We start from the raw sequence: 15,740 nt of genomic DNA on the forward strand, positions 1-15,740 counted from the left end.
GAGCCGCGCGCCGGGGGCGGGGCCGTGACGCGCGCACCTCGTGACCCTGCTAGCGGCCTGCGCCTGAGGAAGCCGGAAGCGGCTGCTGTCCGCAGCCCCGACTGGAAGTGAACAGGAGGCAGTCTGCGCCTTGGGGGTTGTGGAACCCTGCGATGGACCCGAACCGGATCGCCGAGCCGCGGAGGTCATCGTTGCTGCTGCTGCGGCTGCTGTTGGTGGTGCTGCTGTGGTCGGGGCTGGCTCTGGGCACCTTCTCCGTGGGCAGCAGCCCCCACAGGGTCCTCCACGACCTCCTGTCGGAGGAGCAGTTGCTGGAGGTGGAAGACTTGTCCCTGGCTCTGCTTCAGGGCGGAAGGATGGGGCCACTGTCACTACCCCCAGATTTGCCGGATCTGGATCCAGAGTGCCGGGAGCTGCTGCTTGACTTCGCCAACAGCAGTGCAGAGCTGACTGGGTGTCTAGTACGCGGCGCCCGGCCGGTGCGCCTCTGTCAGACCTGCTACCCACTCTTCCAACAGGTCGCCAACAAGATGGACAACATCAGCCGAGCCGTGGGGGTGGGTAGAAGAGCACACCCGGGACCTCTGGTGTGGATTGTTGGGAAGGGAGAAGGATGTAATGATAGTTAACTCGCGGGGGGGTCGAGGGGAACTCCCCAGTTTCCCCATCTGTGAGAAAGCGAGGTTGGATTGGGGCAGTGGAGTTAGGGGCATCAGAAGAGTGGGTGGTGGTATAGGGCTTAGGGTTTGTATTTTTGCCTCCACAGCTGCTGTTGGGCCTCTTTTGGTGCATACTTGCAGATGGGTATGACTAGTTTTCTTGGGGCTTCTGCACCCCAACCCTACCTTTTCTTCTGTTCCTTCACCCCTTTGCCCCAACTGTGCCACAGCTTCTTCCCTTCTCCACTTGCAGTTCCCAGGAAGGACTCTTTTTTCTGAAACCCCAGGTGAAGTGGAGAAACTGCAGTGTGGTGGTGATGAGGAACTTGAACTTTGTAGCCAGACCGTTTCAGATTCACCACTTTCTAGAAGTTTGACCTCAGATTAATTATCTTGGAGTCTTAGTTTCCTCCTCTGTAAAATGGAGAAAAACTGCTGCTAGATGTGACTGTTAAAAGAATAAAAAGAGATAATGCTTGAGAGTTCATTTTAGTCATTAATACAGTCTGGAGGCATTTGGCCAGGAGGCCAGTTCTTCTTTGCTTGTTAGAGGTGTACTCTGAGCAAGTTATATTCTCTGTGCCTCTTTTCTCCTGTGTAAGATGGAGATAAAAGGAACTCTTAGAAAACAGGCACAGGGACTTTCCTGGTGGTCCAATGGCTAAGACTTCCAATGCTTCCAATGCAGAGGTCCCAAGTTTGATCACTGCTTAGGGAATAGGATCCCACATGCCACAATTAAAAGATCCTACATGCTACAAGTAAGACCCGGCACAGCCTAGTAAGGAAATAAGTGTTTTATAAAAGAAAAAATACTGGTGCATAGTGATCGTTTTCAGTCAATGGGAACTAAAATTTTACAAAATGGTAAAGCTGCTCTTGTGTCTTGGTACTCAGAGCTCTTCTGGTCATGTGGTACATGCTCTGAGGCATTTCATTAAAAGAAAGACACAGAGACATGTCCCTGTTCCTAAGCACCTTACAGGGCTTGGCGTAGGAAAGGATTAGTGTCAAGGCTGGTGGGAGTCATGAGGTATGGGCTGGATATGCCTTTTAAAGGAACAACATGAGGAATGAAATTGGGATTATGGAGTGGAAAGTTCCTCTTGTACTGAGAAAAAGAAGTCTCATGAAAATGTGGTTGGAATTATTAGAATTTAAACATTTAGACATTGCATCCCCTACTTTGTCAGTCTGATATTACTTGACATGAATATGCATTTTTATATAAATAGGGAATTTATTTGCATTAATTAAATTCTGTGCTCAGCCTTTCTGTAAAAAGTAAGTTTTCAAGGAACTTTAGGCTTACGTGCAATATTTTCGTGCATCCTTCTATTGGGTATAGCCAGGGATACATATGTGTGTGTGTGTGTATATATACCCCATTATTTTAAAGTAAAGCACCCAAGACTTGTCCCTTGCTATCATATTATAGCAGGATATGTACGGCATCATAACTGATTTAAGCAGTAAGTGAGTGAGTTGTTCTGTGATCTGTTGCACTGCTTGGCTCTTGAGGCAGCAAATACTTTTCTCATTTGTGTAGTTTCTGTGGAATTAAGATGAAGTTAAAAAATTACCCCAAACACTGGTGGTACAGTGTTATGGGCTTCTGTGGGCCAATTATGGGCTAATTTGTGTATGAATCTCCACATGAATTCCCCACTGCCGATGGCAATGTAGGGGTAGCATGAACTGTGACCTGCATATCTGGCTTGCCTCACTGTTGTGTGAAAGGATCAGAGGAAAGAGATAATGAGGCAGAAAGACCCTTTCCCCAATTTATATTTCCTCTCCCAACTCATCCACCCCTTTCCTCAGTAGAGCTGGATGCCATAGCTCAAAAGCATGATTGCTGAAGTTCTAGGGGTATTTCATGGATTTAGTAGGCTTTTTCAGATGGGTGTGGGAATTGAGCCATTATGTGTAGTAATGAACATATGGAAAAATATGTATGAATTTCTTAGGAGTGAACTTAAAATGATTAATTGTCCTTTGTGTGTGTGTGGCAGGGAGTTGTTTCTGGAGAGTAATGTATTTTCTTTGACTCACATAGACTAACGTCTTTCATTTAAATCAGTTTAATTAGCAAGTACATGCTATTAAATATTGAACAAGTAAAAGGGTACTGAAGGAAAAGGAGGGGATAGTCCAGGCTTCAAACTTAAAATTATCAGTGTAGTTAGGGAAATAAAATTAATTTATATTGAGAAAAATTAAAAAAGGAAAAAACCATCCATTTGAATATTACAAATTGTACAATAGGATTTTAGAACAATAGAGTGAAGATGCTGAATTAAAGGAGAGAAGAGAGCAAGTGGGGGGGTGCTTATCAGAGAAAACCTACAGGTAGAATTTTATCAAAACATTCTTTCTCAACTCTTTAGTGTGAATCCATGTCCATGGATTGATTGAGAGAGGAGAGTGTAAAGAGAAAAAGAATCAATGGTAGAAATTAGCACGCTATTTCTGTGGTGCAGCAAACTGATTCATTTATCTGTAATAGAGTTTGCTGCTACTGCTGCTACTAAGTCGCTTCAGTCGTGTCCGACTCTGTGCGACCCCATAGACGGCAGCCCACCAGGCTCCTCTGTCCCTGGGATTCTCCAGGCAAGAACACTGGAGTGGGTTGCCATTTCCTTCTCCAATGCATGAAAGTGAAAAGTGAAAGTGAAGTCGTTCAGTTGTGTCCGACTCTTAGCGACCCCACGGACTGCAGCCTACCAGGCTTCTCTGTCCATGGGCTTTTCCAGGCAAGAGTACTGGAGTGGGGTGCCATTGCCTTCTCCAGAGTTATCTGAAGAGAATTCTATTTTCTAGTCACTTCCTCTTGGAATAAATGGGTCAAGAACTCTATATAGTTTTACTATCTCAAGATAAAGAATATAGTGATTTGTGAAACCTGAATAATGGAATTAATGGATTCCTTCTTACTTGAATCATACTTTCTTCTTTTAGTTTAAACTGATAGGAATATAGTTTCATTGAGCTGTTCACCATCATCAGAGTGGTTGCCAAGATGCTTTGCCTCTCCTCCCCCCATTCTGAATTGCTAATCTCTATCTTATTCTACTTGGTTCATTTAAAATTTATATAGGCAAATAGATAGACATATGTTTGCATGCTAAGTCACTTCAGTTGTATCCGACTCTTTGCGACCCTAAAGACTATAGTCTGTCAGGTTCCTCTGTCCATGGGGATCTCCAGGCAAAAATACTGGAGTGGGTTGCCATTTCCTTTTGGAGTGAATCTACTCGACCCAGGGATCAAACCCACGTCTCCTGTGTCAACTGCATTGGCAGGCAGGTTCTTTACCACTAGTGCCACCTGGGAAGCCCAGATAGACATATAGATATGCGTATATATTTATGAAGGTGCTAGTAATTGAGGATATGTATCTGGAAGTGTTCAACATAATTTTAGTGTAGATTTACAAATTCTTAGGAATAGAAGGAGGAGATTGGAACACAACATGACATAATATGTCTGTCTTTCATTAAAGATCAGAATGCACTGTTTCTTTGTGGTTTAGTTGCTAAGTCATGTCCGACTGTTGCCACCCCATAGACTGTGGCCCACCAGGCTCCTCTGTCCATGGGATTTCCCAGGCAAGAATACTGGAGTGGGTTGCCATTTCCTTCTCCAGCACGGGTTCTTATTCATTCAGAAAAATTCTTGAATACTTACGATGTGCAGGGTAATTGTACTTACTAGGGATATAGCTGTGAATGAGAAGAGCTTATAGTCTGATAGAGGAAACAGATATTAAATATCATTGTAATTATTTAGTTCAGGTGTGATATAAGTGTTGCAAAGAAAAAAATCCCAGATGCCACCAAAGCGTGTAACAAGAGTGCTGATCAGGACTCAGGCTGGGAATAGATAGAAGTGGTGAATAGTTACAGACACCTAAAATTTGAGAGGGTGGGAGAACGGGGAGAATATATACATGAAAAAAAGTAGCAGGTGTGAAGACTCCGAGAGTCTGGTGTGTTTAAGTACTAGAAAGAACTCAAAGCACTGTGAGCCAGGAGGAGACTAGTGATTTGAGCCTAAGAAAGTGGGCAGGTGCCAGGTCATGAGCCCCGTGCAGTGAAAGTGGCTGGGTTGAATCCAGAAGGATGATCTGTCTATTTCATGGAGTTTTTATGAGGATTTAATGAGCTATACATTTAGGGCATTTAGAACCACTAGGTATTCAAAAGTACATCATCATCATTGGGGTTATTCATCATTTCCCTTCTCTTCTCATGGTTGCCACCATCTTCTCATCATATATGAACTATGGAAATGGTCTAATTAGTCTCCTGCCTCACCATACATATTGTGACCTAGACCCATGCTCTCCAAACTCTGTTTTACAGGCCATCTTCCTCAAACATCTGAAAAAGTTTCCCTTTTCCCTCTACTACCTCTGCTTTCGTAGTGGTACCTTCCTTTGGCCTCCTGGATACTCCCTGAATACCACATAGTCATTCCTTCTTTCACCCCTTGATCATTTTATTTACTCCATTTAAAACCTTTTCCTTGGGCTTCCCAGGTGCCGCTAGTGGTAAAGAACCCGCCTGCCAATGCAGGAGACATAAGAGATGCAGGTTTGATTCCTGGGTTGGGAAGACCCCCTGGGAAGGGCAACCCACTCCAGTATTCTTGCCTGGAGAATCCCATGGACAGGGTAGCCTGGTGAGCTACAGTCCAGGGATTGCACAGAGTCGGACACGGCAAGCGACTTAGCACATATGCATCATGTGGGATCTTAGTTCCCCAACTGGGATTGAATCTGGGTTTGAGTGTGGAGTCCTAACCACTATATTGCGCCTTTCTTAGTATTGGGCTTCCTGCTTTCTCCTTGAACTCCATGAACTCTTCCTCTGTGAACTCTCCTTATTTCTCCCAACCACATTGATGTCTTCCTCAACTGAACTATTCCACACACTGATCACTCATACAGGTTATTCTGTATTGACTTTTAAAATAGCCAATCATCCACTTACATCCAATTCCTTCTTAAGTAACAGGTTACACTTAGCCAGCTACACCCACCTAGAGCACTTTTGTTGGCAACAGGTAGCTAGGTGAAATAGCAAATATCAGTTAGTTACTGGGTGCCAGACAGTGTGCTAAGTGATTCATCTATGCTATTTCATTTAATACCTGTAGAACTCAATGATTATGAAACTGGGCCTCACAGGGTTTACCTCAGCTTTCCGAGATTGCCAGCTAGTAATTCAGGTTTGTCTGACTCTTTAGGCCACACTCTATTTTAATCTGGTGGGTAAATTATCACAAAATATTGTTTCATTTTCTTTCCTGAAATTTTCTTCTATAGCTGATATTGCTCTGAAAGCAATTCCAGGAAAGGGGCTTTTAACACATTTTGTTCGAGTCACTAGTTTAAAGGCAACCATTCACTTGGTTGCATCTTTTAATGTGTTAACAAAACTAAGCCACAGAATGGGTAATCATCCCAAAATGATCTTCAGAGATATTTTAAAGCAAGAGTTCTGCTGTTAAGCCCCACTTCCCTCTTTTCTAACCCCATATGGCTGATCAGTTCTTTTCTAGAGCTAGCACACTCTCTCATTTATTGCTCATCACACTAATTCCTTATCTGTATGTCTCTGGGGAGGTTCTTGAAGGCCCACTGTTAATGGCATGCCCTATTACTCTTTGTACCCTCAATACACCAGGATTCTTTTTTTTAAAAAATATTTATTTATTTGGCTATGTTGGGTCTTAGTTGCAGTATGCAAGATCTTTTGTTGCAGTAAATGGACTCTCTAGTTGTATCTTGTAGGCTCCAGAGCATGCAGGCTTCAGTAGCAGCCAACAGGCATGTAGGGTCTTAGTTCCCCGATTAGGGATTGAACTGCATTGCAAAGCAGATTCTTAACCTCTGGACCATCAGGGAAAACTTATCCCCAAAACTCCAGGATACTTATAATGTCTGGTAAATAATAGAAGTTAAATAACTTTGAAAGGATGAAGGGTCAGCAAGACTTAACTTTGCTTGTGGCAAAAAGGAAAGGAAATAGATAAGAAATATATAAGGACCTAGTAATTCAGGAACTTCAATTTATCGTTTACATAGTATAAATCCATTCTTGTGGATTTTAAGATTTTGAGCCAAAACTACCCAGAAGATGAAACAATGTTTTGTCATCATTTACCCACCAGATTTTTAAAAATGCATAAATAATACATGTTCATTGTAGAAAAATTCAGACCATGTAAAAGAGGCAAAAAAGAAAATGAAAACCTCTCTATTTCCATTATTCAGAGATAGCTACTGCTACATTTTGGTGAACAGCTTTCTAGAATATTTTCCTGTTCATAAGAAGTATATTATTATTATATGTGGGCCTAAGTAAAGTTGAAATGGTACCATAGAAACAAATACTTATTTAAGAAGCAAAGATTTTCTTCCCTTGCAAGTGAACCTGGTACCAATGAATGTTAGCTGCTATTGTTTTATTACAGTTATTATTAATGATGTCATTACTTGATTATAACAAAATATTAAATGCTTATTATGCATATGTGCTCCATTGCTTAGTTGTGTCAGACTCTTTGTGACCCCATGGACGATAGCCCGTCAGGCTCCTCTGTCCATGGAATTTTTCCAGGCAAGAATGCTGGAGTGGGTTGCCATTTCCTCCTCCAGGATATCTTCCCAACCCAGGGATCAAACCTGCGTCTCCTGCTTTGACAGGGAGATTCTTTACCATTGAGCCACTTGGGAAGCCCTCAAAAGCTTATAATAAATATGAATTATTTTTATAAGGTTTTTTGGGCCTCAGGTTGTTGTTTGGGAAGTCTAAGAATACTCAGATTGTATTTTTTTCTTTTGTTTGGTTACAGAATTCTTCAGAGAGTCATAGTTGTGCCAGAAGCCTTTTAATGGCAGATAGAATGCAAATAGTTGTGATTCTGTCTGAGTTTTTTAATTCCACATGGCAGAAGGCAAATTGTGCAAGTAAGTAACTCTTTCATTTTTGAAGTTGTATTTCAATATTATAGATGTCAGATTTTACTTTAGTGAATTTTGAACTCTGAAAATTTTGAATACTCTATTACTAAGTTTAAATGAATTGCGATTAGCATGGTTTATTAGTGAGAACATCTTGGGCAAATACTGAAAGGCAACAAAGTGTAGCAGTTAACAGTGAGCTTTGCAATCAGATCTGAATTTTGTTCTAAGCTCTGTGACTTATTCTAACTTAACCTACTACTGTCAGACCTTGGGCATATAATTTTGCCTCTTGGAGCTTCAGTTTCCTCACCTGGAAATTCATGGTAATATTGGAACCTACTTTACCTGATAGTTTTGAAGATTAAATGAAATAAATTGCATACAGCTCTTAGGTCAGTACCTGGCATATAGTTACTGTTCACAGAATGTTAACTGCTTAATAATTATGTTTATAATAATCTGTCAAATGGTGGTAGGGGGAGGTGGTAACATCAGTTCTACCAGGTTTGTGGGCTTATATGTATTTGTATAATGAAATGAGATTTATTTTCAGGCATTCTTTGGAAACATTAAAGTTATTATTTCAATTCATAAGTGTTTTGAAAACCAACTATGTATTAGGAAATTCTTGTTTTCCATACCTTATAATTTAGTGAAGAAGAAAATTAGAGTTACAATATAACCTACTGCTGCTGCTGCTAAGTTGCTTCAGTCGTGTCCAACTCTGTGCAATCCCATAGATGGCAGCCCACTAGGCTCCCCCGTCCCTGGGATTCTCCAGGCAAGAGTACTGGAGTGGGTGGTGACAATAAATGCTACAAAAACATCATAGAGTCCTTGGGGAAATTGAAAAAAATCAGATTGACAAGAATTTGAAGTGACTTCCGGGAGGAGGTACCTTTTGATCCTACACCTTTACGACTGGACATGATTTCAGTAAGTAGAGACAAGAGGAAGGACACTGCAGATAGGGAGGCATCCTGAACAAAGGCACAGAGATATAAAACAGTAATAGACATTACAGGATGCTGGAAGCACAGTGGGAGATGAACTTGGAAAAGGACTTTGACCTATATAGTAGTTTATCACTTTTGCCAACATTTTTCATCCTGCTTAGAGCATCAGCATAGTACTATGAAATGGTCATATACTATAGTATCTTGGGAGCTTACAATACATATGGAATATTAAAGTCAGTGAGGACTATAGGTTAAAAATCTTTTCAAATATCACTTAACCTAGCACTTTTTGAATGTTTTTAAACTGTAAAAATCCTTTTTTTTTTTTTTTTTCCCTGTGGAACCCCACTGGAAGGGAGAGACCAGTGAGGAAATTATTACAAAGGTTTAGGCAAGAGGCAAAGAAAATGTGAAGTAGGGCATGGGCTGTAAAAATAGGACAGGATGAATTAAAAATCTGTGTACCTGTAAGTCATTAAGGAGTTTAACTTTTTTAAGGACTTTGTCTTTTTGTTATAGTTCATATGAAGATGGAAAAAAGACTCACTGCTCAGTTTCTTTCCTTTGTAGTATACCGTGGATATTTGATATTAACTCTTTTCATTTTGTTTCTATTCAAATTTTCTAGTAATTTGAACAGAGGCTTGTCTGACAGCTAACTTTTTTTTTTTAAGGCAAATATTTACTTTTTGGAGTAAAACTTTTTAGTATAAATATGATTGAACAGTTTGTTTAACATAAACAGAAGAGCTGTTTTTAAGTATTATTAAGCCCTTCACAAAAATCCACTGATAGATGAAGTGAGTGAGGTGAAAGTCCCTCAGTTGTGTCCAACTCTTTGCCATGGAATTCTCTAGGCCAGAATACTGGAATGGCTAGACTTTTAATTCTTCAGGGAATCTTCCCAACCCAGGAATCAAACCCAGGTCTCCTGCATTGCAGGCAGATTCTTTTCCAGCTGAGCCACAAGGGAAGCTCAAGAACACTGGAGTGGGTAGCCTATCCCTTCTCCAACAGAGCTTCCTGACACAGGAATCAAATTGGGGTCTCCTGCATTGTAGGTAGATTCTTTACCAACTGAATTTAAAAATATGTTAATTGCAAATAATTTAAAATCAGTTCATTAGAATAAATATATATGTTGGGGTTCACTTCTTTTGACTGATGTTGTTGTTCAGTTGCTAAGTCATCTCTGACTCTTTGTGACCCCATGAACTGCAGCATGCCAGACTTCCCTGTTCTTTACCATTTCCCGGAGTTTGCTCAACTCATGTTCACTGAGTCAGTGATGCCATCCAACCATCTCATCCTCTGTCACCCCCTTCTCCTCTTGCCCTCAATCTTTCCCAACATCAGGGTCTTTTCCAATTAGTTGGCTCCTTGTGTCAGGTGGCCAAAGTATTGGAGCTTCAGCATCAGTCCTTCCAATGAATGTTCAGAGTTGATTTCCTTTAAGATTAGCTGGTTTGATCTCCTTGCTGTCCAAGAGACTCAGAAGAGTCTTCTCCAGCACCACAGTTCAAAAGTATCAATTTTTTGGCGCTCAGCCTTCTTTCTAGTCCAGCTCTTACATTTGTATATGACTACTAGAAAAACCATAGCTTTGACTATATGGACCTTGGTTGGCAAAGTGATGTCTCTGCTTTTTAATATGCTGTCTAGGTTTGTCATAGCTCTCTTTCCAAGGAGCAAGTGTCTTTTAATCTCATGGCTGCAGCCACTGTCTGTAAGATTTTGGAGCCCAAGAAAATAAAATCTGATAGTGTTTCCACTTTTTCCCCATCTATTTGTTATGAAGTGATAGGACTGGATGCCACGATCTTAGTTTTTTGAATGTTGAGTTTTAAGCCAACTTTTTCACTCTTTTCTTTCACCTTCATCAAGAGACTCTTTAGTTCCTTTTCACTTTCTGCAGTTAAAGTGGTATCATCTGCGTATCTGAGATTGTTAATATTCCTCCCAGAAATCTTGATTCCAGTTTGTGAGTCATCCCAGAATTTTGCGTTATATACTCTGCATACAAGTTAAATAAGCAGGGTAACAATATACAGCCTTGATGTACTCCTTTCCCGATTTTGAAGCCATCCATTGTTCCATGTCCAGTTCTATCTATTGCTTCTTATCCTGCATACAGGCTTCTCAGGAGACAGGTAAGGTGGTCTTATATTCCCATTTCTTTAAAAATTTGACCTGATGTTACTTAATTTATATATGTGAGAGGTAAAGCATCTTTTCTTTAAAAGGTATTTTGTAATGAATTTACCAATTCAAAGAACCTTTCTTCTCTAGTTATTTTCTAAAAAAGGAAAAAAAAATATTTTGTTGCATATTTACTCAGTATGGCAGATATAAAACTCTTTAGAATAAAAAATTCTTAGGGTGCCTTTGTTTGCTTTTGTTTTTCTGTGAGGCATCCTATCTTGAAAATATTCCTTGACTGAACTTCTGAAGAAAAAATGAAATGTTTACTCCCTAATTAAAATTAATTTGCCCAAAATGTTTGGCCAAGCAGGGTGCAGAGAAGTATGACTTTCTTTTGGAGAATTATATAGTTAGGTGGGCAGGAAAGAAAGAAAGACGTAGTTTTCATTCTACTTATATTTGTATCCTTTGGATTATATACCATGTGCATTTAATACATAGTCAAAAATACATAAAATTTAAAAAAAAACTTGACAGATTGTCCAAGTCTGCTGTGATTATTTGTATGTTAGATGTAATTAGAAAGATTTTCTTTTCCCAGATTATACATCCATTAAAATTGTCTTCCATTTGTTGTTTCACATTTTAAAATTTATCGTAGTTTATATTCTATATTTTATATGGAAATAAAATAGTTTTATAAATTTGTACTCAGCAGTTTTCCCTTGGGCATTCATTCTAAAATAATTATCTTACCTAGAAATGAATAATCTCTACCAAATTACCTGGAAACACTTCTAATTATGTTCTCTGAAATCTGCTTAATAAAGATATTATGAACATTTTCTGAACACTTTAAAGAATTGTTCAAAAAACTTTGTAATTTTCACCAAAATTTAATAAGGCATTGTTACTTGAGCAACATAGGGTTTTCTTACAAAGTAGTGAGAAAAGAAATTTGGAGAAAGGGAAAAATGAGCTAAAGAAAGTGAGTAATAAGTCAGCAGTTATATAATATTTCTCAATTTCATAACACTTGGCTCATTTGAACTTCACAGTAAGCCTTGTGAGGTAGAATGAAGGCTCAGAGAGTATAAGGGAATTACAGATCAAGAGTGTGGAACTAAAATCAAAAGGCTTTAAGAAAAGACTGTATTCATGAGTTAAGGCCTAATTTTGTTTTTAAAGTGCTATTTGATAAATTCATTGCACAGTCTCCATTTTAAGAAATATAGATACATTTTAGCCCTACAAAGTTTAATGTTTATGCTGTGTACGTGTTTGATATTATAGAAAACCTAATCTCTTACTAAAAATATAAATATAAAATATTCTTTTTTTTCTATCAGTGCTACATAAAATTAAAAGTAGATAATATGAAAAAAAGCCTTCAGTAAAGCTGCACATTTTCTAATGTTAGTCCTCAGCGATGATCAGGAATCAGTCTTCAGGTTCTGAGACAATCACATCTTTAACAACCAGATCTATTAAACCACTGATTTCGTGAGATCCTCACTCTTTTATTTTCTTTATAAATGACGCTATAGGCGTGTGTGTGTGTGTGTGTGTGTGTGTGTGTGTGTGTGTGTGTGTGTGTGTGTGTGTGTGTCTGTACCCCATGGACTGTAGCCCACCAGGCAAGAATACCAGATCAGGGTGCCATTCCCTTCTCCAGGCGATCTTGTGGACTTAGGGATCAAACCCGCATTTCTTGTGTCTCCTGCACTGGCAGCAGAATCTTTACCACTAGTGCCACCTGGGAAGCCCCAGGCTTCTGTTTACCTTGTACTTACAATCTGTTTATTACCTATTCAGTCATTGTTTGTTTTAAATCTTTGGCCTTTAGAAATAGGTAAAAGAACAAATACAAAGAATATTTACTCTTTTAATAAAATGGAAGAAAGCAATCATGTCACACTATAATTTTAAATGAATTTGTGTCTGATCAGAAGTTTGCCTAGGATGTTGTCATTTTGTACTGTAGAAGACCAAATGTGCTGTCCTAAAATAAGCCTCTTTGGTGTGAGGGTTATTTCAAGCTTATTATTTTGAGAAACAGTAGACATGGGAGAAGCTCTGAAAACAGAGTAGAAATAACCATTTTGTTTAGAAATTTATATTTATAAAGGAAATCTCTGTTTATAAGAGTGTCTCCATTTCTGCACCAGGAAGAAAACGATGACTTAAATCACAAGAAAATCTTGTAAATGGAGAAAGCAGGGACATAAACCTGCATAACCTTGTACTTGCTTACATTACTTTTTCTAGTCACTTCACCACTGACCTCCTCTACACGCATCTTTCTTTGTTTTTAACTGAAGATTATATTCAAGCCTAAATTCTAAACTACCTCTTTGAGTTACTCAATTTCCTTTTGTATCTTCCATATATATGTGAGATATACAAGTTAACAAGTTTGTTTTTCTCCTACTGATCTGACTTTTGTTAGATCTCTTTTGTCCCAGGAGAATCCTAGGGACGGCGGAGCCTGGTGGGCTGCCGTCTATGGGGTTGCACAGAGTCGGACACGACTGACGCGACTTAGCGGCCGCAGCAGCAGCAGCTGAGAACTTAGAAGGATAGAGGAAAAATTACTTTTCCTCCCCTACAGTATATACATAAAAAGCACCATATAAATATTCAAAAATCTAGATTATTTGCCTTTTTATTTAAACACAAAACACTGGTCAGTTTTCTCAGAGTTTGTATAAAATTGTTAAATACAAGCTGTGATCCCTTTTATCTCAGTTAACTTGGTGTGGTGATCTAGTTATTAAATTTACAAATATAGAGCTGATAAGTGATGCCAGCAATAGAGACCTTTAGTGGTAACTAATCTGGAGTCTGTTCCATCTGGCATCTAAAAGATAAAATGGGAAGAAAAAAATTACAAAGGAAGAACAAAAGTTACTGATATGTTTTTAAAACTTGCTTTTAACTGAAACTTAAACCAACATGTGATCCATTTTGTAGGCATGTATCTTCTGATATAAAATGACTATTCCTTTTTCGTTTTCTATGCTAAGAAAATGTAAAACTATAATTATATAGTTTAAAAACCTTTTAAAGTTAATTTAAGGGGGTGTTAGGGTTTTTAAAAATAACTATTAAAAATATAAACATGTAAAAGTATAAAAGCTAAAATATTGTTTAAAAGAATATTTTTAAAATTAATACATCACCAAAATTCACCTTTCCTTCTATTTGACCTAGCTTGGGTTAGTACCTAGTCATTGCCATTATTACTTGATGAAAGGAAGGCTAGAAACTCAATAAAAGAGAGTGCCATTCTAAAACAGCATTGTTAATCTTCCGTTGTTGTTTTTGTTCAGTCATTAAGTCATGTCTGTCTCTTTGTGACCCCATGAACTGCAGCACGCTTTGCTTCCCTGTCCTATACTTATATACTCTGCATATAAGTTAAATAGCAGGGTGACAATATACAGCCTTAATGAACTCCTTTTCCTATTTGGAACCAGTCTGTTGTTCCATGTCCAGTTCTAACTGTTGCTTCCTGACCTGCATATTTCTCAAGAGGCAGGTCAGGTGGTCTGTATTCCCATCTCTTTCAGGATTTTCCACAGTTTATTGTGATCCACACAGTCAAAGGCTTTGGCATAGTCAATAAAGCAGAAATAGATGTTTTTCTGGAACTCTCTTGCTTTTCCGTGATCCAGCAGATGTTGGCAATTCGATCTCTGGTTCCTCTGCCTTTTCTAAAACCAGCTTGAACATCAGGAAGTTCACAGTTCACGTACTGCTGAAGCTTGGCTTGGAGAGTTTTGAGCATTACTTTACTAGCATGTGAGATGAGTGCAATTGTGCGGTAGTTTAAGCATTCTTTTGCATTGCCTTTCTTTGGAATTGGAATGAAAACTGACCTTTTCCAGTCCTGTGGCCACTGCTGAGTTTTCCAAATTTGCTGGCATACTGAGTGCAGCACTTTTCACGGCATCATCTTTCAGGATTTGAAATAGTTCAACTGAAATTCCGTCACCTCCACTAGCTTTGTTCATGGTGATGCTTTCTAAGACCCACTTGACTTCACATTCCAGGATGTCTGGCTCTAAGTGAATGATCACAACATTGTGATTATCTGGGTCATAAAGATCTTTTTTGTACAGTTCTGTGTATTCTTGCCACCTCTTCTTAATATCTTCTGCTTCTGTTAGGTCCATACCATTTCTGTCCTTTATCGAGCCCATCTTTGCATGAAATGTTCCCTTGGTGTCTCTAATTTTCTTGAAGAGAACTCTAGTCTTTCCCATTCTATTGTTTTCCTCTATTTCTTTGCATTGATCGCTAAGGAAGGCTTTCTTATCTCTTTTTGCTATTCTTTGGAATTCTCTCTGCGTTCAGATGCTTATATCTTTCCTTTTCTCCTTTGCTTTTCGTTTCTTTTCTTTTCACAGTTATTTGTAAGGCCTCCCCAGACAGCCATTTTGCTTTTTTGCATTTCTTTTCCATGGGGATGGTCTTGATCCCTGTCTCCTGTACAATGTCATGAACCTCTGTCCATAGTGCATCAGGCACTCTATCAGATCTAGGCCCTTAAATCTATTTCTCACTTCCACTGTATAATCATAAGGGATTTGATTTAGGTCACACCTGAATGGTCTAGTGGTTTTCTTTACTTTCTTCAATTTAAGTCTGAATTTGGCAATAAGGAGCTCATAATCTGAGCCACAGTCAGCTCCCTGTCTTGTTTTTGCTGACTGTATAGAGCTTCTCCATCTTTGGCTGCAAAGAATATAATCAATCTGATTTCGGTGTTGACCATCTGGTGATGTCTATGTGTAGAAGCCCATAGTTGACTATATATGCAGGAATTTATTTCTGGACTCCCCATTCTGTTCGATTGGTCTGCTTTCCCCTGATAGGAGAAAATCTTCCCTAGTTGATGAAACTCCTGGAGAAGAGATTTATGACAATGAGTTTCTTTTGGAAGCTCTGTCTTCGGGAATTCATAGAAAGCTTATCACTGCATTGGCTATTTTCCAAGTG

At 39.1% G+C, this 15,740-nt stretch overlaps 1 protein-coding gene across 1 annotated transcript in view; it reads left to right on the forward strand.

Moving 5' to 3' along the window:
• The first annotated feature begins 84 nt into the window (after window positions 1-84).
• The window catches only part of OSTM1 (osteoclastogenesis associated transmembrane protein 1), a 40,127-nt gene continuing 24,471 nt past the window's right edge, over window positions 85-15,740 (forward strand). Inside the window, exons 1-2 of the mRNA XM_004023572.4 lie at window positions 85-557; window positions 7,524-7,638. Of these exons, the coding sequence (XP_004023621.2) occupies window positions 153-557; window positions 7,524-7,638 (520 nt within the window). The 5' untranslated portion in view covers window positions 85-152. The remainder of the gene's footprint in view (window positions 558-7,523; window positions 7,639-15,740) is intronic.

Source organism: Ovis aries, chromosome 8 (assembly GCF_016772045.2).
Source record: "Ovis aries strain OAR_USU_Benz2616 breed Rambouillet chromosome 8, ARS-UI_Ramb_v3.0, whole genome shotgun sequence".
NCBI classification, from domain to species: domain Eukaryota; kingdom Metazoa; phylum Chordata; class Mammalia; order Artiodactyla; family Bovidae; genus Ovis; species Ovis aries.